At 46.9% G+C, this 25,099-nt stretch overlaps 1 protein-coding gene across 28 annotated transcripts in view; it reads left to right on the forward strand.

The window, feature by feature from the left end:
- Positions 1-25,099, forward strand: part of LOC115173472 (microtubule-actin cross-linking factor 1) — a 259,398-nt gene that overhangs the window by 199,991 nt on the left and 34,308 nt on the right. For all 28 annotated transcript variants that reach the window (XM_029731573.1, XM_029731575.1, XM_029731576.1 and 25 more), the window contains 2 exons: positions 24,281-24,442; positions 24,671-24,841. In XM_029731573.1, coding sequence (XP_029587433.1) covers positions 24,281-24,442; positions 24,671-24,841 — 333 coding nt within the window. The remainder of the gene's footprint in view (positions 1-24,280; positions 24,443-24,670; positions 24,842-25,099) is intronic.

The raw sequence follows: 25,099 nt of genomic DNA on the forward strand, positions 1-25,099 counted from the left end.
CCCTCCCATATGAATAGTATTTGAACCCAGGCGTGATAGAGACGTCCCTCCCATATGAGTAGTATTTGAACCCAGGCGTGATAGACGTCCCTCCCATATGAATAGTATTTGAACCCAGGCGTGATAGAGACGTCCCTCCCATATGAATAGTATTTGAACCCAGGCGTGATAGAGACGTCCCTCCCATATAGTCTGTGAGTCAGATCTCTCCCTCCACCCTCCAACCAAATCCTCAGAGACAGTAAGGGACATTGGGGTAGTCTGCTGATTAGGGATTGCGGGGTAGCCGATGTAGCTCGTGTGCACGCTTCGGGTAGCAGTGGCCCATAGGCACTGATCTAGGATCCGCTTACAACTCCCTCAATTCTTGTTACTCGCCCATCACTTAATCGTTAGGGGGGGAAACCCCGTAGTGAAATTGGCACTTTTTTTCCTAAAGATTCTTTGATAGATGGTTTACATTGAAAGCGACATGACCTACTGGTAATATGATATCATGTTGATTAGGTGTTCCAGTATATCTTCACTGTGATTTACATAGTTACTATACTCATTTATTATCTTCAAAGACCTGGCCCGATTGTGTGGGTCTACACTTTCTGTTTATTTATTTAGCTCATTTTGTTCATGAGCTCTTTGGTCCATTTTCATCTTTGTTTATTTTCTGTTCTTGGGGGTTGATTGGATCAGGCTAACCCAATTTTCACTAATCATATGAGCTGATTTTCAAATTGACCCTTACTGTACCCTACTGACTGTCCGATTTGACAACAGTGTGTGTGTGTGTGTGTGTTGATTCTTCCTCTCTCCCTGCTCTCAGGGTCCTATATCGTCTCAGCTGTTGTGAATTAGATGGGCATGCCACAGCTTATCTCCTCTCTCCCCTTATCGGCACCATCCTCTGTTACCAGACCAACCATAACAGATACGCTGCTTCTTTACATAAACTACACCACTAGAATAATGTCAAATGAAGAAGCCCAATAATAAACTTAGAAGAGAAAGGGGGTGTGTTTTGTGTGCCTGTCTATTTTTTATTTTTTTTACAGAAACTGGGATAAAGCAGAAATGTGACCTCTATTTGGCCAGGATTAGGATATGGGCTCCATATCCATTCCAGACCCTGCCTAATAATGCGTAACACCGTCGTTTAAAAAAGATCTTAGGAACAATACGTTAGTCTTTCAGGTATGAAGGTGGGAATTCTTCGTTTTTCGGAAACCCTATGTGCCCACTGGCCACACATGACTGCAGTTAAAGAATCTGTATCACCTACAAGTATTGTACCACCAGTGTGAATTTGATTGACAAGCCTGTTATTCACCATATGTACTGTACTGGGGCAGGATGGTTGAAGTTGCCAGATGGGTTGCCATGTTTCTCTTTGTGTCTGGGGGGGGGACTGAGAGAACAATAGCCTCATTGAGCCGCTCAGGTAAAACTCCTAGTTAATAATAAAACTGCTGCTCAGACAGAGAGGGAGAGCACTTCCTCGCTGCCTGGATACGAGTGGGAGAAAAGTAGAGGGGGAATGGGGGAGGGAGAAAAATAAAGTAATGGAGAGAAATTACATTAAATGACTTGTTTAAAAACCTGAAATATGGATGGATGAGACATGGATTGAGTTCTGTTGAGAGAGGAAAGGGGGGAAGGAGAGGTGGAGAAACAAAGATGAGGGCACATTTTTAATTTCTACAGGAGTACTCTTGTGATCAAACCCTCCACAGCAAAGTCAATACTGTCAGTATCCCGTGCCTATGCACCCGCGTATATCATCAAACCGCTCTACTGACTTTGCGGGAACAGTCATAGGCCTACATTATTATATAAAGTCTAGAGACCTACAGCTTGACCTTTTGGCTGAGGGTTAAACATTAATGGATTCCACTGCTTTGAGTCCCCAATGTGTTTAACTCACTGTGGGATTTTGGGACTTGCTCCCCTCCCTCTTCCTGTCTGAGTCAGAACTGTGACTCCTTAACCAGCCGTGACAGGCCAAATGAACGGGGGATGAATGACAATTTAGATGAGAGGAGTGGGGGATGGACAGAGACTGCGAGAGGGATCAAGGATGGAATGCTAAAATGATCAAATCCAGCACACTCAAAATGGAGATGGCAGAGAGGGCATTTAAAAAAAATAGGATTGATATATCTTTCCTGTGCATCCCTTGGTTTTCTTTCTATCCCTCGCTCATTTCTCTTCTCTGGTAGCTGAGAGGCTGAGCAGAGGAGGGGCGCAGCAATGACAGCTGCACCACAACTGACAGAGAGTGAGTGAGAGGTGGAGAGAGAGAGAAGAGGGGGGAGAGGGAGAGTTAAAAAGAAAGAGTAGAGTATTTAGCGTGTTTGACATGCAGGCCACGGGCGGATCACAGCAACAGTTAGACGGGAGGGGAGGGGGGGCAGAGAGAGCAGGCATGCGTTGAGTTCACATTGGCTACTCTCCGCCAGAGTTCTTTAAACAAACAGAGCAACTGAGAAAGGGAAGGGAGGATAAGAGAGAAGAACGAGTGGAGGAGGAGGAACTGAACCACAACTGGCACTATATCAGGGATACAAGGACACAATATAAGGAGGAAAACAAACTTGGTTAAAATCTATGATTTGTATAAACACTAGATGACTGACGGGGTGCTGTGTTGAAGCCACCGTGCCACCATCTTGACCCCCCCCCCCCACCGTTGTAAAAAATATATATATTTTTTTCATGTTTACATTTATTCTATTACAGACGCCTTAATGCATACTTAAACATTATATATTATGAGCTAAACATAAAAAATATATACAAATATTTTCCGTAAAGTAGAAGTTTTTCAGATGAACTAATGTTACTGTCACCACTACTACAACAACAAAAATACTTAAAGGAAAAATCCACCCAAAACCACTCATTCCCTCATTCCGTTACAGTGTTGCGTAACACTATGTGAGAACAATATTTTGTGAACAAATGTTTAATTTTTTAGTTGTAATAAGATTGGTGGCAACGAGAAAATCCTTGTGAAAACTGTTGCGGCTCAAGTCGATTACAAAATCCACAATGCTCTCTCTATATCAGCATATGAGTTAGTTTTTTTTGTATTCTTCTTTTTTAGGGGTTGATCAGATTTAATATTTCAGATTGTTGCTTCAACCAATGTAATTGTCTGCATATTTTCCAATACCCCATATACATACATACATGCATACATGCATACATACATGCATACATACATACAGTATCAGTCAAAAGTTGGGACACACATACTCATTTAAGTGTTTTTCTTTATTTTTATTATTTTCTACATTGTAGAATAATAGTGAAGACATAAACTATGAAATAACACATATGGAATCATGTAGTAAACAAAAAAAGCATAAAACAAATTCAAATATATTTTGTTTGAGATTCTTCAAAGTAGCCACCCTTTGCCCAGGTGACAGCTTTGCACACTCTTGGCATTCTCTCAACCAGCTTCACCTGGAATGCTTTTCCAACAGTCTCTTCCACATATGCTGAGCACTTGTTGGCTGCTTTTCCTTCACTCTGCGGTCCAACTCATCCTAAACCATCTCAATTGGATTGAGTTTGGGTGATTGTGGAGGCCACTTCATCTGATGCAGCACTCCATCACTCTCCTGTTGGTCAAATAGCCTTTACACATCCTGTTGAAAAACAAATGATAGTCCCACTAAGTGCAAACCAGATGGGATGCAGGTAGTCTAGTGGTTAGACGAAATGTCAAAAAAGTTGCATTACAGTTTGTAGAAACATGTCAAACGATGTTATAGAATCAATCTTTAGGATGTTTTTATCATAAATCTTCAATAATATTCCAACCGGACAATTCCTTTGTCTTTAGAAATGAAAAGGAACTCAGCTCGCTCTCACGGCTGTGCGCGTGACTGAGCTCATGGCATTTTTCCAGACACCTGGTTGAAACAGCTCTTATTCTCTCCCCTTTCACAGTAGAAGCATGAAACAACATTCTAAAGACTGTTGACATCTAGTGGAAGCCTTAGGAAGTGCAAAATGACCCCACAGACACTGTTTATTGGATAGGCAATCATATGAGTTGTGTTATACTCACAGACATCATTCAAACAATTTTAGAAACTTCTGAGTTTTCTATCAAAATCTACTAATAATATGCATATCCTAGCTTCTGGGCCTGAGTAGCAGGCAGTTTACTCTGGGCACCTTATTCATCGAAGCTACTCAATACTGCCCCCAGATCCCAAAGAAGTTAAGTGTGCCTTGAATTTTAAATAAATCACTGATAGTGCCACCAGCAAAGCACCATCACACCTCCTCCTCCTCCATGCTTCACGGTGGGAACCACACATGGGAATATCATCTGTTCAGCTGCTCTGCGTCTCACAAAGACAGGGCTGTTGTAACCAAAAATCTCAAATTTGGACTCATCAGACCAGAGGACAGATTTCCACTGGTCGAATGTCCATTGCTCGTGTTTCTTGGCCCAAGCAAGTCTCTTCTTATTATTAGTGTCCTTTAGTAGTGTTTTCTTTGCAGCACTTCAACCACGAAGGCCTGATTCATGCAGTCCCTGAACAGTTGATGTTGAGATGTGTCTGTTATTGAACTCTGTGAAGCATTTATTTGGTTTGCAATTTCTGAGGCTGGTAACTCTATTGAGCTTATCCTCGGCAGCAGAGGTAACTCCTGTGGTGGTCCTCATGTGAGCCAGTTATATCATAGCACTTGATGGTTTTTGCGTCTGCACTTGATTGACTGACCTTCATCTCTTAAAATTATGATATACTGTCATTTGTCTTTGCCTATTTGAGCTGTTCTTGCCATAATATGGACTTAGCCCTATTTGGTAAAAGAACATATTTTGTATGCCACCCCTACCTTGTCACAACACAACTGATTGGCTCAAACACATTAAGAAATTCCACAAATTAACTTTTAAGAAGGCACACCTGTTAATTGAAACGCATTCCAGGTGACTTCTCATGAAGCTGGTTGAGAGAATGCCAAGAGTGTGCAAAGCTGTCATCAAGGCGAAGGGTGGCTACTTTGAAGAATCTAAAATATACTTTCATTTGTTGAACACTTTTTTGGTTACTACATGATTCCATTTGTGTTATTTCATAGTTTTGATGTCTTCACTATTATTCTACAATGTTGAAAATAGTAAAAATAAAGAAAAACCCTTGAATGAGTAGGTGTGTCCAAATATACAGTACATACATACAGTGCATTTGAAAGTATTAACATAACATTTTGTTACGTTACAGCCTTATTCTAAAATTGATTAAATCAAAAACATATAACATCAATCTACACACAATGAAAAAGCAAAAATAGGTTTTTAGATTTTTTTAGCAAAAATATAAAAATTACAAACTGATCGCATTTACATAAGTATTCAGACCCTTTACTCAGTACTTTATTGAAGCAGGTTTGGCAGCGATTACAGCTTTGAGTCTTCTTGAGTATGACACTACAAGCTTGGCACACCTGTATTTGGGGAGTTTCTCCCATTCTCTGCATAACCTCTCATGCTCTGTCAGGTTGGATGGGGAGCGTTGCTGCACAGCTATTTTCAGGTCTCTCCAGAGATGTTCGATCGGGTTCAAAAGTCCAGGCTCTGGCTGGGCCACTAAAGGACATTCAGAGACTTGTCCCGAAGCCCCTCCGCGTTGTCTTTGCTGTGTGCTTGTTGTCCTGTTGGAAGGTGGACCTTTACCCCAGTCTGAGGTCCTGAGCGCTCTGGAGCAGTTTTCATCAAGGATCTCTGTACTTTGCTCCGTTCATCTTTCCCTTGATCCTGACTAGTTTCCCAGTCCCTGCAGCTGAAAAACATCCCCACAGCATGATGTTGCCACCACCATGCTTCACCATAGGGATGGTGCCAGGTTTCCTCCAGACGTGACACTTGGTATTCAGGCCAAAGAGTTCAATCCTGGTTTCATCAGACCAGAGAATCTTGTTTCTTATGGTCGGAGTTCTTTAGGTGCCTTTTGGCAAACTCCAAGTGGGCTGTCATGTGCCTTTTACTGAGGAGTGGCTTCCGTCTGGCCACTCTACCATAAAGGCCTGATTGGTGGAGTGCCGCAGAGATGGTTGTTCTCCTGGAAAGCTCTCCCATTTCCACAGAGGAACTCTGGAGCTCTGTCAGAGTGGCCATCGGGTTCTTGGTCACCTCCCTGACCAAGGCCCTTCTCCCCCGATTGTTCAGTTTGGCCAGGCGGATAGCTCTAGGAAGAGTTTGGTGGTTCCATACTTCTTCCATTTAAGAGTGATGGAGGCCCTGTGTCCTTGGGGACCTTCAATGCTGCAGAAATGGTTTGGTACCCTTCCCCAGATTTGTGCCTCGACACAATCCTGTCTCGGAGCGCTACGGACAATTCTTTCGACCTCAAGGCTTGGTTTTTGCTCTGACATGCACTGTCAACTCTGGGACCTTAGACATGTGTGTGCCTTTCCAAATCATGTCCAATCAATTGAATTTACCACAGGTGGACTCAATCAAGTTGTAGAAACATCTCAAGGATGATCAATGGAAACAGGATGCACCTGAACTCAATTCTGAGCCTCATAGGAAAGGGTCTGAATACTTATGTAAATAAGGTAATTTCAGTTTATTTACAATACATTTGCAAACATTTTTAAAAACCTGTTTTCACTTTGTCTTTGAGGTATCATGTGTAGATTGATGAGGATTTTATTTGATACATTTTAGAATAAGGCTGTAATATAACAAAGTGGAAAAAGTCAAGCGGTCTGAATACTTTCTGAATGCACTGTACATACAATATACATTTTACAAACACAATGTACTTTACATTGGTTATCTTTTGTTTGTTTTAATCCCGTCCTTCAGCTACCCTCAACCCCTCCCATCAATCTCTGAACACCATCCAGTTTGATTTCTGTTTGCCATGTATATTTCACTCTGCTGTTTCACAAAAGTTCTGAACCCATATACATTTTACGGACACAGCTCATGTAAAATATACTATCTTGTCTCAGCCATTCCTGGATCTGCGATGAAAAACAAGCTTACATATGGACAGTACCAAAACAAATGATGTAATGATTCTGTCTCTTCGCAGCAAAATCTGCAGAGCTGGGATGTTTGTGTCCCCCATATATATAGCATTCTATTGGTTGCAAAAATGTTGTATAATGATTTAAATTGAAAACGTTTTCAATCCGGCGTCGTTCCTAAACCACGTGCCATGGAATCGGTACATCAAAAATCTATTCCCAACTATTTTGCAATCTATATGACACAACTGTCCATTTTTTGGTCCTTCAATGAAACTGGTATACTTTTTAATTTATCACAATTTTCTTTAACCAATTTTTTGAAGTAGCTAGTTAGCTGAAAAATTGGCTAAACAAACTGCACTATCGATTTAGGAGTCTAATCTACAATCTCACCATGTTCAACCTGCAGATCGATGCAGTCTGACATTCACAACGGCAACATGCAATTCACCGTGGACTGAAGAGGCAGACAAATGGGAGAAATGTGTTAAACCCTTTTGTTAAATTACACATTTCTGGAGGTTGGAATATCGCAGAAATATGATGGCTCGAGAGAAGACAACCTCTCGCGTTAGGACATCAGCCAGTATTGACATCTGACATGCAAGGTAGACGTTTTTCGCCATCTAAAAATGGTATTCCTATTAACTTCCAGTGTAGTAAGAGCGGTGTTATTGCAGTGCTACGTCATACCGGTTGAATTTCTGCCCGCTTGAACGGCGATAGGTCAGATGGATATGAAAACGGGACATGACCCAGGGAGTCGATAGAACATCACTCAACAATGCACAAAACCATATAAATAAAATACTCTAGAATTCTGTTCATTCCTATGGAGGACTGCTCCTCCTGGGGAGTGCCAATATGGCCGACCGGTGGCTTCAAAGCCTCTCAATGGCCAATACATGGCATCAGCAATCCAGGGTTTATATATATCATTGGTTAAAATACTCCACTTTAGTCTGGTGCCAGGGGTTGCTCTCATGCTTACTGGATTCCCCCGACTGTCTCCATTGATTTTTGTTGTTGTTGTGTGGCATCCTGAGGCCCCCTTTTCTGTAACACCTTCACACACACACTCCTCTCCTGGCTGGATTGGGTTACACTGGAGCAGAACCCAAACCATATTGTTTTACACTGTCGCCCACTACGCTGGAGAATAGTAACTGGCTAGCTGGAAAAAAGAGGAACGGGGGGGGAGAAGAGGATGGAGGTTCTACTTCCTTGTATGCATTTAGGCTGTTTGTTTTTGGAAAATTGAAAAGCCGTTATTGATAAGCCTCTTTTTTTCATGTTTTGCTAGCAGTTCCCCCACCCTCCTTCTCTTCTCTGTCTATCCCTCCCACTTTCTTTCTCTTTCACTGTTTCTCTGTATCATTTCATTCTCTGCGGACAGTGTTTTTGTGCTCTGAGGGGGCAGGGATTTGCCCAGGAGATTCTGTTCTGGATTACAAAGCAGTGATGAATGTTGCAGTCTCACACTGCTAGCGTCTCTCTTGAGCTTGTGGCTGGCTGTGAACACTGAGAAATAGTACCAGCCTGCCTAGCAACAAACCCCCTCACCTGTGTTAGTCTTTTCATTTCATTCTCAGTCAATTTATCCGTTCATTTTGAAAGATGATTTGCCGAGTTCTTAGCGTGGGATAATCTTTTCCCGTTATCCCAAGATTTGTTTTAAAACGAGCGAAATCCTCCCTTGTCCACCACTCTGTCTCTCCTCCCCCTCTCTCTTTGGCTCCACGCCCCCCTCCCTCCTCCCTTCCTATCTGTAGCTCACTCACCCACCCACCCCTCTCACAGGGGGGGTTTCGGGAGAGGAAACCAGCATGATTGGAGCACTTCCTGTGTTTTAATACCAGAGCAGGAAACAGAACAAACGGAGCTGGATTCAAACAAAAACAGTGAGAAAGGGAGAGCGAGAGAGCAAGAAACGAACAAGTGAGTGCGCGAGAGACAGAGTGGGCGAGCAAGGGAGAGAGGAAAAGTGGGGAGATTTTTTTTAGCAGCTGCAAACCATTTCAGTCTGAGCGACAGAAAGAAAGAAAGCAAGGGAGCCTGCATGCCGAAAACAGAGGAAGATGAAGAACTGGGATCGCGTGGCTCCTTGTTGTTTCTCTCGTCTAAGGAGCCTCTGAAAGAGAGCGAGAAGTGGAGAGAAAGAAGGAAAGTGTGTGTCCGGGGATTGTCTGGGAGAGGGAGAACGCCTGCAAGGCAGAGTCAGAGGCAGCGCTCAGACTGGGGCTCGGACTGTCTGGGTCTCTGCCCTCTGGATACAGTGCCACGACACACAGCAGCTCTGCCCGGCTGGAGAGGGCTCAACCCCCCTACCCTCTCCCACTAAGAGAACCCTCTCACCCCCTCCTGGATTCAGCCTCCGACTCTGGATTTACTGTCTCTTCTTCCCCGGAGCTGTGGATGAGCAGCGTGATGGAAGGAGGGAGATGATAGACAGGCGTCTAGTCTACGCTAGGAAAAGGCTCTGGATCTCTTTGTTCTGGTTTTTGAATTGCAAGACTTACTTGTGCGGCGTGGCAGGTGATGGGATTGACTTTTTCTCGCTAATGATGAGGAGGATAATGATGACGTCAACACGAGGGACGAAGGCGCACTCCAGGCAGAGAGCGGGGCACGGCCTCCAGACCCACGCAACTCATGCTTTGTGATGGGGAATGAAAGGGAACGGGAGAAAGTATAGACTGTCTGCAAGGACACGCTCACAGGACCAAATCAGGCTATGAGTGACTGCTCGGTTACTTTGTCTGAGATTTTGTTTTACTGCGATTGTTTTGATTCCCTCTAAAGACTGAAGGATATACTATTTTCTTAATTGTTTTGATTCCCTCTGAAGACTGAAGGATATACTACTTTTGGCTCAACAACAAACCTGGACTAAGACAGAAAAAGAACAACATTTTTCACCCTGCACAACCTCTTTTCATATCAGGGAGTAGTGGATTTCTCACCAATTTAAAGGAAACTTTAGACACTTCTTTGGCTGCTTCTCACCGAGACAGTTGCTCAACCCTTCTCTGCTGCTTATCCTGTTGTGGCAGAGCGAGAGAGAATAGAAAGGGAAGGAAGTACTGTACCAGCAAGGGGAGATTGGGAAATGATTCAGGAGTCTAGTTGAAAGACTGTGTGAGTGAGGGGGAGTTAACGTCAAAAAACGGAACAAGAGGATGTTATCTCCTCGACACTCACCTCGTTCTGGACTTTGGATGTCGACAAGACAGCCCCTGCCCTCTTCCTGACAACCTTCCAAACGAGCAGCGCTGCTTAATATGCTGCTGGAGGAGAGGAGCGTCTGCCGGCAGGTTACTCACTCACTGATGCTCCCCTGCATTTCAGATAGCGCTGGGATATGCTGTTGCACTTCTATTGAAGTGACATAGTAGCATTCGGACCTATGGACTTGTACTGTGGATTGCGAACCTTTTGTGATTTTTGGGTCATTTTAGTTATTAAAGCGGATTCATGTTTGGGATTGTGGATTGGACCGGGAACGTTTGAGAAACGGAACAAATTTCAGCCCACCCATTGAGGTGTTTTTTCCCATTTGTTTTCTGTGGAATACTTATTGGCCCCGTCCCCAAGGGGGCCAGCCTGCCCCTATAAAGGACCACTGCAGGGCGTCAGGGGAATTTCGCCCAGGGGCAGCTGAGGGATGGGGAAGCCCCTGAGCCGGCCGGACTGCCTGAGGAAAAACCCCCGATGCCTGGGGAAGGGGGATGAGGATGAGGCCTACATTGAGGACTGCTATGTCCCCCAGCGCTCAATCTACGACACCATGCGCATCAATGAGCAGATTGACCAGGGCTCCTCCAAGCTCAGCCAGCCCTCGCGCAGCACCCTGGGCTCGGGTGGCGGCGGAGAGGGCAGTACCCTCTCCAGCAACGGCACCATCGGTGCTGACTTAGGGAGCGTCTTTGTGTCAAGGGGACACACTGATGCCGGAGTTAAAAGACTGGATGAAAGGGTGATCTTTGACGCCCTCAAGCTAACCGGCGATCCCCAGAGCATGTTGCCACCTGGAAGTGGCGGCGGTTCTGGTTTACCCATCACGGCCTCGTCCTCTGCCTCCTGTGGGGCAGCTGCAGTAAAAAGGCGCCACCAGGGCGGCGATAAGAAAGACAACCCCAATCGTCGCTCTTGGAAGGCATTTATGCCCCCCAGTTACCCGGAGTTTGCAGAGAGGCTTGAGTTTTCTCCTGGGGAAAGTGCTGAGAAGCGTCTGTCTGGACCTGGGATTCCACTTTCTCTACTGCTGCCACCAACCCCCACCTCCACAACCTCCTTACCTCCTTACTCACCTTCCACTGTGTCGTCCGTGGTTCTTCACACACCTCCTGTCTCTTCCTCCCCTTCGTTGACGCCGACAGTGAGTCCCATTCCCCCCCTCCAACAGCACCCTGTTAGCAAGCAAAAACAACTTCACCCCCTGCTCCAAAAACAACACAAGCAAACACATGCGCTACCCTCCCCTTTAAAAGAACAGCCATCGATGCAGTTACCTGCCCAACCCCACCAGGGCTCTGGGAGCACCCCACAGCACAGTCCCAGTGCTGCCACAAAGCTGGAAAGAAAAAGAGACAAGCGTCATAGGTGGCCAGTTGTATCTCCCAAAGCTGGTGTCAAAAGAATTCCAGAGGAGAGGTCGGAAGCGGCCAAGGCTTCTGACTCTGAAAGAGATACTGACTCTCCTCTCCTAGAACAAGACCTGGACAACGCCCCTCTCCTACCTCAGTTGGCCCCACCAAAACCTGTGTTCTGCCCCCCGACTAAAGCACGCACCTGGCCCCGCAGCATGAGAGGGGGCAAGAGGTCCCACGGGGGCATGCACCACCACTTCCCTGTCCTGCCGCCCCTGCCCCCCTTACTGGGAGAGGACAGTGACATGGACGAGGAGTCATTCTACCTACTGGACCCTCCCTCACCTTTCCTCCAGGAAGAGAAAGGGCTGGCCCATGGAGGGCTGCCGTTCTCCCCCTCCCTCAGCCAGGAGGGGGGTGAGGAGGGACTCCTGGGCTGGGCTCCCCCTAATAATGAGCTCCGGCAGCGAACCGCCTCGGAGCTCAAATTCGAGGAGGATGAACGCAGAATCTTACAGGAGCTGGAGGAGGACGAGGAGGAAGAAGTGGAGGAGGAAGGGAAAGGGGAGGAGGAAAAACAAAAGGAGATTGAGGAGGAAGGGACAAGAGAGGTGGAAGAAGTAAAGCATGAGAAAGGAGAAATGGAAGAGGAGGAGAGGGCTAGGAGAGAGGAGAGCGAGTGGAAGCTGGAGAATAGGGAGATAATTGACCAATGTTGGGAGGGGGACTCTGGAGAGGGCTGGGAACTCCAACAATCAGGGTCTTCTGGACATTGGCCCCTTCTGACCCCTCCAACAGGGTTTGGGGCACCTGGGGCCCCCAGTACCTCCCCCTGCCCCAGCTCAGGGGCCAGCTCAGATGACCTTTTCCTAGAGCTGGAGAGACAATGTTTAGAGGACGAGGGAGGGGAGAGCTCTGTGGACCCTGAATCTAGTGAGCAAACAGATCCCTACACCCTAGCCAGTGTAGAGGAAGAAGAGGAGCAAGAGGAAGCCGCTTATGCCTGTATATATTTTGTGGAAACTCTCCCTATGGATATAGATCAAAGAACAGAGACGGATTGCACTGAGCCCCGGTTGAAACACCCAAACACAGTTTCACCTCCTGAACACATGGACCAGGCCCAACCACAGACTACTGAACACACTGACCTGGAGGAAGAACAACCCTGTTATGAGCTCGATCAGGTTCTCATTGAAGATGAACAATATGATATTGATGAAGAGAAGCAAAGTGCAATTGATTATGAAGATGAAGAGCAGAGTGGTCCCGAGACTACTGAGATGGACTCTGTCTGCAGACCTCTCCCTGTGTCAGATTCCAGCGGGGTCCACATGTCCCAGCCAGACAGAAACGCTTTGTCCGACACCACCCAGAACAACTGTGAACACGAGCCGCCTGCTGAGACCGAGTGGGACCTGGACAGCGGGGCGTCATCAGATCAAGAGGTTGAGGAAGTGAGCGAGGAATCAGGGTTGTGCCTCCAGACGGCCTCTGCACTTCCTCCCTCCCCCAGCCCACAGAACCCTTATGCCGAGGGGGAAGAGCAGGAGAAGGGGGAGCCAGCCTGGAATGCATGTGAGCAACCTGACCCGATTTGGGACAGTGAGGAGGCTAGGATGGACCAATCCCCTGGGTCGATCCACACAGATGGAGAAATGGGGGTTACTGCTGCAGAGGATGTTGATGTACAAACTTCCAGTCAAGAAGCCCTGTTCTCCTCAGAGATTAGTGACGTTGCCAAGGAGACGAGCTCTGACACTGAGCGAATGACACTTCCGTCGTCAGAGACGCGGGACCGCTCTGTCCCCGCAGATGAGGCTTCTTCTCTGGACATGTCTGGGCAAGACGCGTACCCGAGGTCGCCAAGCACCCCCAAAGCGTTCTCTGACTCTCTCCCCCGTTCACACTCCCCTGCCCAGCAAATAGACACTGCCCTCCCTTCACTCTTACCACTGTCCCCTGTCAAGCACGAGCCAAGAGGGCCAGGCCTGGACAGCAAAGACTCTGATGCCTTTGTGGCCACAGACAGTTTTGTTTACCTGGCTGTGTCTGTGCCACACCTGTTCCCTCAGGACTGCCCCCTCTCCCTGCTGGAGTCCTCAACACCCCCCAGCCCCATCCCCAAACCCTGCCCTGAGCCAGACGACGGGGCCTTCCTTTGCCCCGACAGCTTTGTTTACTTGGCAGCCCCGGAGCGGCTTCCCCAGGTGTTTGACGGAGGCTCCGCTTGCGAGGACGCCCAGGAGCTGGACTATGGAGACTCATACTCTGACGGTACCCAGTCAGGAGTGGACTTCATCCTTGGATCCATGACCGGGGACAGTGACTGGGAGTCTGACGGCTCGGCCTTGGACCCCCCTTGTACCAACGGGGAGTGGGAGGAGCTGGAATCCGGGTTGCTCCAGGGGCTTTTCAGGGAGGGCCAGTTGGAAGACCAGAGGCCCCCAGGGGCCACAACAGAGGCTGAAGGGTCAGACTGTGAGACTCCCTTAGGCCCAGAGACCACAGAGCAGGGAGGAGCACCCTCACCCTGCCCCGACATAGAGACCCAGGCTGAGGTATAACTGTTTTCCAACCATCTTTAATTTAGTTGAATAACCAATGGTCAAGGTCAAGATCCAGTCAGACAGAAACTGACACAGCTGGTCAGTGTTTCAGTCAGTGGGTCAGTCTCTCAGCTTGGTAGGATACATTTCAGGGTATTGTGGTGTCTGTAGTTACTTGGTACAGTGTCTCAAGTTCTCAAGCTCAGCATGTTCCTCATATCTATAGTTCCTTGTATAATACTATAGGATGCAGTGTGATCACAGTGGCTCTCAATTCCTTTCAGTATTGCAAATGCATGAGGTTGATATATACACGGCTTGGAAAATGCTGTGGAAAAGGGTCTGGGGCAACAAATAGCTTGTGCTACTGTAGATGGACTTTAAATGATTTCAATATGATGCGCATGGGGGTCTATCCATTTAATGGAAAGTACCTTTAGGTTGTCTGTGTTTTATATGATTGTGTATGAGGGAGCATGTTTGAGGAATGTACTTCAGACGGAACGGCGCGTTAGAGACCGGCATGCGCTTTTATTTAGATCTATAGCGCACTATTTAAGAGTCGTGCATATAAACAGATATTCTGTTTGCTTCGACTGTAAATAGCAGCCAGACTAAACCGTTTCAAATGTCTACATTTACAGTACGGTGCTTACATACCTCACATGTTTGTGTACGGTCACATGGATGACAGGCTTCGAAGTAAACACTTCCATCTGTATCGTATAACTTGTGTACGAGTTCAGTATTTGAAGGACCGGTACTTGTGTATGCAGTGAGACTTCTGAATGTATTGACATTTCCAGACGTTGGTTTTGATTTTACTTTATTGGTTTTGATTACTTTATTAGATGTAATCAACAACTGTTTCTAAAAGAATTTAGAATTTATATGTCAACGCCATGTGGTTTCATTGAGCAATTCGAAGTCTGAATTAGGATGTTAAGCACACAGTCTCTGCACCCTTTCACGAGTGTTCCATTGTGCCAGTAGTTTGCCTTTGTCAAAGTCGTTGTGTGACTTGCGTCCCTCTGGGTCGGCATATCCTCAGTGTACTTTTCCAATCTCTTCCGACTCCTGTGTGTGTGGTTCTGTACGTGTGAGTAAACTACGGGAGTATTCGGCCAGTATTTGTCTGACTTTACTTACTCTCTCTCTCATGTCTTGCTTTCGTTTTTGCACGTCCCCACCACCACTTTCTTACATTCTGGTCTCTCTGTGCTGTTTATCTGTGTGAATTTACAGTGCATTTGGAAAGTATTCAGACCCCCTTCACTTTTCCAAATTTTGTTACGTTACGGCCTTATTCTAAAATGTATTTAAAAAATGTTTTCTCACCAATCTACACACAATACCCCATAATTATTTGTGTTTTTTATTTCACCTTTATTTAACCAGGTAGGCCAGGTTAAATTTCTCATTTACAACTGCGACCTCTCCAACACAGAGTTACACATGGAATAAACAAATGTACAGTCAATAACACAATAGAAAAGTCTATATACAGTGTGTGCAAATGAAGTAAGATTAGGGAGGTAAGGCAATAAATAGGCCATAGGGCAAATTAATTACAATTTAGCAATTAAACACGGGAGTGATAGATGTGCGGAAGATGCATGTGCAAGTAGAGATACAAAGGGTGCAAAGGAGCAAAAAAACAAAATCAATATGGGGATGAGGTAGTTGGGTGGGCTATTTACAGTTGGGCTATGTACAGGTGCAATGATCTGTACGCTGCTCTGACAGCTGATGCTTAAAGCTAGTGAGGGAGGTAAGAGTCTCCAGCTTCGTTGATTTTTACAGTTCGTTCCAGTCATTGGCAGCAGAAAATTGGAAGGAAAGGTGGCCAAAGGAGGAATTGGCTTTGGGGGTGACCAGTGAAATATACCTGCTGGAGCGCGTGCTACGGTTGGGTGCTGCTATGGTGACCAGTGAGCTGAGGCGGGGCTTTACCTAGCAAAGACGTGTAGATGACCTAGAGCCAGTGGGTTTGGCGACGAGTATGAAGCGAGGGCCAGCCAACGAGAGCATACAGGTGGGTAGTATATGGGGCTTTGGTGACAAAACGGATGGCACTGTGATAGACTGCATCCAATTTGCTGAGTAGAGTGTTGGAGGCTATTTTGTAAATGACATCGCCGAAGTCAAGGATCGGTAGGACAGTCAGTTTTACGAGGACATGTTTGGCAGCATGAGTGAAGGATGCTTTGTTGCGAAATGGGAAGCCAATTCTAGATTTAATTTTGGATTGGAGATGCTTAATGTGAGTCTGGAAGGAGAGTTTACAGTCTAACCAGACACCTAGGTATTTGTCGTTGTCCTCATGTTCTAAGTCAGAACTGTCCAGAGTCATGATGCTAGACGGGCGGGTAGGTGCGGGCAGCGATCGGGTGAAGAGCATGCATTTAGTTTTACTTGCATTTAAGAGCAGTTGGAGGCCACGGAAGGAGCGTTGTATGGCATTGAAGCTCGTCTGGAGGTTAGTTAACACAGTGTCCAAAGATGAGCCAGAAGTATTTGCTTTGCTTTATCTTGGCCAGGTCGCAATTGTAAATGAGAACTTGTTCTCAACTTGCCTACCTGGTTAAATAAAGGTGAAATAAATAAAAAAGTATACGAAATGGTGTCGTCTGCGTAGAGGTGGATCAGAGAATCACCAGCAGCAAGAGCGACATCATTGATGTATACAGAGAAAAGAGTCGGCCCGAGAATTGAACCCTGTGGCACCCCCACAGAGACTGCCAGAGGTCTGGACAACAGGCCCTCTGATTTGACAGACAGAAGTAGTTGGTGAACCAGGCGAGGCAGTCATTTGAGAAACCAAGGCTGTTGAGTCTGCCGATAAGAATGCGGTGATTGACAGAGTCGAAAGCCTTGGCCAGGTCGATGAATACGGCTGCACAGTATTGTCTTTTATCGATGGCGGTTATGATGTCATTTAGGACCTTGAGCGTGGCTGAGGTTCACCCATGACCAGCTCGGAAACCAGATTGCATAGTGGAGAAGGTACAGATTCAAAATGGTCGGTGATCTGTTTTGTTAACTGGCTTTTGAAGATCTTAGAAAGGCAGGGTAGGATAGATATATAGGTCTGTGACAGTTTGGGTCTAGGGTGTCTCCCCCTTTGAAGAGGGTGATGGCAGCTTTCCAGTCTGAGGATCTCAGACGATACGAAAGAGAGGTTGAACAGGCTAGTAATAGAGGTTGATGACAAAGCGAAAACAGGTTCAAATTCTTTGCAAATGTATTAAAAATAAAAAACTGATAACCTTATTTACAAAAGTATTCAGACCCTTTGCTCTGAGACTCAATTGTGCTCAGGTGCATCCTCTTTCCATTGATCATCCTTGATGTTTCTACAACTTGATTGGAGTCCACCTGTGGTAAATTCAATTGATTGGACATGATTTGGAAAGACACCCACCTGTCTAAGGTCCCAGAGTTGACAGTGCATGTCAGAGCAAAAACCAAGCCTTGAGGTCAAAGGAATTGTCCCTAGAGCTCCGAGACCGGATTGTGTCGAGGCACAGATCTGGGGAACGGTACCAAATAATTTCTGCAGCATTGAAGGTCCCCAAGAACACAGTGGCCTCCATCATTCTTAAATGGAAGAAGTTTGGAACCACCAAGACTCTTCCTAGTGCTGGCCGCCCGGCCAAACTGAGCATTTGCCTTGGTCAGGGAGGTGACATATAACCCAATGGTCACTCTGACAGAGCTGAAGAGTTCCTCTGTGGAGATGGGAGAACCTTCAAGAAGGACAACCATCTCTGCAGCACTCCACCAATCAGGCCTTTATGGTAGAGTGGCCAGATGGAAGACACTCCTCAGTAAAAGGCACATGACAGCCCGCTTGGAGTTTGCCCAAAGGCACCTAAAGTACTCTCAAACCATGAGAAACAAAATTCTTTGGTCTGATGAAACCATGATTGAACTATTTGGCCTGAATGCAAAGCGTCACGTCTGGAGGAAACCTGGCACCATCCCTATGGTGAAGCATGGTGGTGGCAGCATCATGCTGTGGGGATGTTTTTCAACGGCAGGGACTGGGAGACTAGTCAGGATCAAGGGAAAGATGAACAGAGCAAAGTACAGAGAGATCCTTGATTAAAACCTGCTCCAGAGTACTCAGGACCTCAGACTGGGGCAAAGGTTCACCTTCCAACAGGACAACGACCCTAAGCACACAGCCAAGACAACGCAGGAGTGGCTTTGGGACAAGTCTCTAAATGTTGTTGAGCGGCCCAGCCAGAGCCCGGACTTGAACCCGAGAAAACATCTCTGGAGAGACTTGAAAATAGCTGTGCAGCGACGCTCCCCATCCAACCTGACCGAGCTTGAGAGGATCTTCAACAAACTACTGAGTAAATTGTCTGAATACTTATGTAGATGTGATATTATTTTTTTTTTTTGCAAAAATATCAGAATTTGTTTTTGCTTTGTCATTATGGGGTAGTGTGTGTAGATTTCAGGGGGGGGAAAACAATTTAATCAATTTTAGAAAAAGGCTGTAACGTAACAAAATGTGGAATGAGTGAGGGGCGTCTGAATACTTTCCGAATGCGCTGTATGTATGTGTGTGTGTGTGTGTGTGTGTGTGTGTGTGTGTGTGTGTCTTCCTGGGTCAGTGTGTTTGACAGGCTATCGTGCCTAAATTGGGGCCTGCTCTGCCTCACATTGTCTCTCTGTCTAGGATGTGCTTGTCCCTGCCTGGCTGATATACTTCTGATGGACTCCCAGTTCTTATTATTCAATCACTGGGTCTATCAGCTACACACACTGTTGGCCTGGTCCTGGCCGGCCGGCCCAGTCATCCTCATCTCATTTTATCTGTGTGGTTTATGCATAGTCACGGTCTCTCTGCCCCCCCCCCCCCCTAAATGCAATCAGATGCCCTGTCAGCCTGGATTTGACTGGAGAGGATTAGAGTTAGTCTACTGTAGTACAAGGAGGTTTCTGAGGGGAAAAGAAAATCACTGTCTGTTGGCAGGGTCGCAATCTCCCAACCATAAAAATCCTCCCCCGCCCTCTTTCATCCTCCGTCTCTTCTTTCTCGCTCTCCTTCTCTCGCTCTCTACCCTTCCTCTCCTTCTCCCTCCCCTCGCCCTTACCCTCTCTTATTCTCCCCTCTTTTTCTCTCCCCTTTTTCGCTCTCCGCTGACCCTCGCTCTCTCCCTCTCTTTCGTTCTCCTCTCCACAGTCCGACCGCACTGTTCTAGAGATAAGGAAGTGAGAAGTAAACAGTAGGGGTCTATGCAGGGAGAGTTGCTGTTGCCAGTAAAACACAAACACTGGACAAAGTTGTTGGGGGTAATATAAATAGAAGATGAGGGCGTGCCAGGGTCTGAGCCGCTGAACTCTTGGCTATGGCCAGTCGCTCCCTCTTCAATGCCAAAGTCCACTTTGGATAGGAAACCAAATAAACAATAGACCGTAGATTGTTTTAGCGGCAAGGTTGGTGATACATGGTTTGGAATGGAAATGGCGCGATTTTGGTGCAAGAGCGAGCACTCTGTGAGGGAACAAAGAGCTATATGGCTGAACACCTGGTATTACTCAAAGGCCGTGGTGGTAAAATGATAAGGAGGGCTAACTTGGCAGAGCCAGATAATCAGAAGGGCCTTGTTTTAATGGGAGGCATCGTTTCAAGGCATGGCTGTGTGTCCTTGCACTCGGAGACAAAGACGGACAGCTGGATGAAGGCTTCGGATCCTGAAAGGCTAGGAAGACAGGACAGACAGACATACAATTACTGGAAAGTAATAAAATATATAAATATAACACAGAAACAGTCCTCTCTTCAATGTCAGAACAGATGGTTATATTGGAAGATTAACTGAAAAACAGCAGAGACTGATAGGGAAGAAAGACGGACCGACAGACAGGAGAGATGCTTAAACACAGAGTACAAAGCTGCAGGTGGGCTCAGATCCGGTAACGGGCATATTTGATATGATAATGATGCCACTGAAAGACAAGCAGACATCCAGGAAGCACCTGCAAAAGAAGAAAAAGGGAGGGAGGGAGAGGGAGGGAAAAGGAGACAGATGGAAAGGAGGGAGAAAAGGGGGCGAGAGAGCAGAGCGGAGAGAGGTTTTGGCCACAGTGTCCCGAGTTCAATGAGCTTGGTTCCTTTTCAAATGCAATCTATCATCAAAAAGGGATATTTCTCTACCACTTTGATGATTGATTGATTCAGCACTGCCCAGTCTGACCATCGTAACCTACTGCAATATTCTAATTTCAAAGTCCAGGCGAAAATACATCCTCCCTCCCTCTCTCTCTCCTCCGAGTTCTGCTGAAAAGGAAACAATGCAATGATATTGTAGTTATCTCAGAAGAGTGGTCACATATGTCCCACTCCTATTTATGTAAGTCAATAATCCCCCTGCGTCTTTCTCGGTAGCGTTTGGACACGCTGGCTAAATACAGTAAGGTTATCTATGTCATTTGTACTACAGTTCGCACCACAACTTAAGCACGCTATTAAGGTCTATAGTGTGTGTGTGTGCTTGCGAGATTTGGCAGTGACGTTAGTTCCAGTCTGTAGGTGAATTGGTGGTATTGTTTATATTAGCCGGCGGTTGCCCATTTGTCATGATTAAGATGGTGATTGTTCCTGAGTGATGCTCTGGACAACAGCCGTGAGGACTGCTGTTGCCTCTCTCCTGTACTGCAATAGCTGGTTAGCGCCATGCACACACACACGTACCCAAGTAAACACACACACGCTCAGGCACACACTGTTTAAAGTGGTAGTTCTACACGTCGGGGTTTAGTGAGTCCTTGTGGTTTTTGGTGTATGTGGAGAGAGATGAAGGACGGATAGAGACCGTGAGATGTCACACGAGTAGTAGAAAGAGATTTGTACTGTTTTCTACTTTTGAGCCAAGAGGTCAACTTGTGGAACTGGCCTGAAGCCGGACTCATTTTTAGAAGAAATGATTTCTCCGTCTTAACTGAACTGGGGTTGAAGTGAGAGAGCCAGTGTCGGGTTGTGGTTTAGCGAAGAGAGAGAAAGGAGGGATGTTGGGGGAGTGTGGGACGGGGGTGGAGGGGGAGTGCAGGTGGAGGGGAAAGTGAGGGGATATGAGTGAGTGACAGAAGTGAGGGAAATGTGAAGGTGGGGGAAGAGAGAGTGGTGGAGATCAGTGGAGGAGTGCTACCGTGTGTGACTCGTTGAGCCACTGCCATAGTTCAGAGAGTTGGGGAGGAATGAGAAACATCCCAGATATTTTCCATAGCTCTGGTTTAGTGGAGTCAACCGCTTTGAGCTGGCTGGGGAGAGAGAGAGAGTGGAGGAGGATGGGGGGGAGAAGGATGAAAATAGGAGTCTGGACATGCACGCACACACATTCAGTCAAACTCACACAGACATCACACAGACACATTATGCGGACACACAGCGACACATGCCACAGACAGACAGACATGACACAGGCACACTACACACTACACAGGCACACACTACACATGCCACAGACACACATGACACAGGCACACTGCACAGGCACACTACACACTACACAGGCACACTACACACTACACAGGCACACTACACAGGCACACTACACAGGCACACACTACACATGCCACAGACACACATGACACAGGCACACTGCACAGGCACTCTACACACTACACAGGCACACTGCACAGGCACACTACACACTACACAGGCACACCACACACTACACAGGCACACACTACACAGGCACACTACACACTACACAGGCACACTACACAGGCACACTACACAGGCACACTGCACAGGCACACTACACACTACACAGGCACACTGCACAGCCACACACTACACACTACACAGGCACACTGCACAGCCACACACTACACAGGCACACTGCACAGCCACACACTACACAGGCACACTACACACTACACAGCCACACACTACGCAGACATAGACACATTACACAGACACACACGTTCCACAGACAGACACAGTCCAGGATATGGATATGGTGGAGTGGATAGGGTGGAGTGGGTCATGGCTGAGGCTCATTGTTGTCGAGGCAGTCAGGCTTCCTGTTGGAAGCAGGGAGGAGGACCATCACCACAACACAGCTGTGACACGCACACACACACACACACACAATCCAAGACACATCTTGTTCTATTCTAGCATCCCTGTTCTCTTTCAAACTCCTACACGTCATCTCCTGGTGTGGAAAAGCAGCACTTTCACACAATATTTACTCCAGATGAACACAATCCAATAAACACTTTAATTAGAGACAGACCTCCACACAACCGTTGCCAGGTAATTATACGGTGTAGAAAAACAATGACTTGCTCTTATTCATTTAGCATAGAACTCACCCTCCCCATTGTTCATTCTCACAAACGCAACCTAACTGTTTTGTACTACTTTGCCAGTATGAGGCCAACAATAGTTTGAGGCACTTTACGAGAAATACTTTGTGTTAGTATTCTACTCCCTCGTTTTAATTGAACTCAAATCAAATGAAAGTGGCCTCCCGAGTGGCGCAGCGGTCTAAGGCACAGCATCGCAGCGCTAGCTCCGTCCCTACAGATCCTGGTTCGATCCCAGGCTGTTTTGCAGCCGGCCTCGACCGGGAGACCCATGAGGCGGCGCACAATTGGCCCAGCGTCGTCCGGGTTAGGGGAGGGTTTGGCCGGCAGGGATATCCTTGTCCCATCGCGCTCTAGTGAGCGCAGTGCACGCTGACACGGTCGCCAGGTGTACGGTGTTTCCTCCGACACATTGGTGCGGCTGGCTTCCGGGTTAAGGGGGCATTGTGTCAAGAAGCAGTTCGGCTTGGCTGGGTCGTGTTTAGGAGGACGTGCGGATCTCTACCTTCGCCTCTCCCGAGTCCGTACCGGAGTTGCAGCAATGGGGCAAGCCTGTAACTACCAATTGGATATCACAACATTTGGGAGAGAGAGGGGTTGAACAAAAAAAAAAGTTTATTGGTTGCATACACAGATTTGCACATGGTATCGCAGGTGCGGTGAAATGCTTGTGTTTCTAGCAGTGCAGTAATACCTAGCAATAAAATAAACAAAACAATCCACAAATAATCCCCCCAAAATAGGAAATATCAGAACGAGCAATGTCAGAGACCAGAATATAAATATGTACTCAGTCCCCTTGACTTTTTTCCACATTTTGCATTAAAACATTATTCATGTGACCAGTGTTCAATGACTCTCTGTACATAGGGCAGCAGACTCAAAGGTGCAGGGTAGAGTACCGGGTGATAGCTGGCTAGTAACAGTGGCTAAGCTTCAGGCCAGTGTACTGGGTGGAGGCCGGCTAGTGGTGACTAATAGTCCCAGCTTTGATGCACCTTCTATATGGTAACGGGGTGAACAGGCCGTGGCTCGAGTGGCTGAGCATTTCTCTACAACCGCAATAACATCTGCTAAATATGTGTATGTGACCGATTTGATTTGAGGTCCTTCTTGGCATTCCTGTGTCACCGGGTGCTGTAGCGTCGGGGCCCGCGTCGGGGCCCGCGTCGGGCGGATCGATGTCAACAGCTCACCTAGTCCTTCTGTCTTCCAGTCATTCTTCCCGCTGTTCTCAGAGCAACTCTTTTTGTCCCGGCACCTGGGCTTTGCCATTTCTGGTTTATGTGTGTGTTTTCCAGTTCTGGGCTGTAGGCTATGTGTGTGTGGCCACCGGGGTTTGGCATCTCCACCATTTGGGAACCACAATGGCTAATTTTGAGTTCCTGTAGTCTCTATGGGAAAGCGGCCATTTTGCATTTAAGCCCTGTATTTGATTTCAGGCTTTGACTCGGTGGACTTTGGGCTGGTTTTCTTTAGAGTTGGACACCCATTGTCATCATACCGTGTCTCCAGCTCTAGATGAGTAATGTGGCCAGACAGGTGACGGGTGTGTTCAAATCCCTCTTTTCCAGCCACCTTTACTTTCTAGCTCTCTAATCCTTATAATCCCTTTCTCCTCCCTCCCTATTTGTCCTTGCTCACCCTCTTTCTCTCGCTCTCTTTCTCTTTGTTTCTCTCTTTCTCTCCATATCTCTTCTCTACCTCCTCCCTTTATCTCTGTCTCTCGCTCTCCCCCTCTCCCTCGCTCTCCTGCCTCCCTCCCTCCCTCTCCCCCCCCCCCTTCTCTCTCTGGCTCAGGCGGTGGAGAGGGAGCAGGTGGACAGTATTCAACCCAAGCTGCAGCGCGTGAACGCGGTGGGCCAGGGCCTGATCCAGAGTGCAGCCAAACACACAGACACCCAGGCTCTGGAGCATGACCTAGAGACCACCAACCTCAGATGGAACTCCCTCAACAAGAGGGTATGTCTGCCTATCTGTCTGTCTGTGTGTAATGGAATGTCTGTGCTCTGGTTTGTGTGTGTGCATGCGCTTGTCTGACTGACCTTTGCATATTTATGTGTTGTGTTAGTTTGGCGTGTGCGACTGGAAGGATGGGTTTCTATGGAATCAGGTTTCTGGCTTTGCATGTATACCTGTCCATGTCAACAGTCATTGTCCCCCTCACTCACTGAATTGTTCCTTGACCAGGTTGCAGAGCGCATTGCCCAGTTGCAGGAAGCCCTGTTGCATTGTGGGAAGTTCCAGGACGCCCTGGAGCCTCTTCTGAGCTGGCTGAGTGACACAGAGGAGCTGGTAGCCAATCAGAAGCCCCCGTCGGCCGAATACAGAGTGGTCAAGGCCCAGATCCAGGAACAGAAGGTGAGGGGAGAAAGGGATGATAGATGGAGAGAGCGACATATTTTATTTCAATACCAAGTCTTTTCCCTCTATCATATACACAGTCATTATGACTGAGAATTTACTGGCCATTAGACACATCTGGTTCCTAGATTTGGGTAAAATGAGCTCAATAACAACTTTTATTCATATATTTGCACTTTTATTTATTCGTCGACAATAATAGAATTGGCTATAAGTGTTATTCAGTTGTCCTTATTTTCACATAGAAACATTTAA

The sequence above is a fragment of the Salmo trutta genome, chromosome 34, assembly GCF_901001165.1.
Source record: "Salmo trutta chromosome 34, fSalTru1.1, whole genome shotgun sequence".
NCBI lineage: Eukaryota > Metazoa > Chordata > Actinopteri > Salmoniformes > Salmonidae > Salmo > Salmo trutta.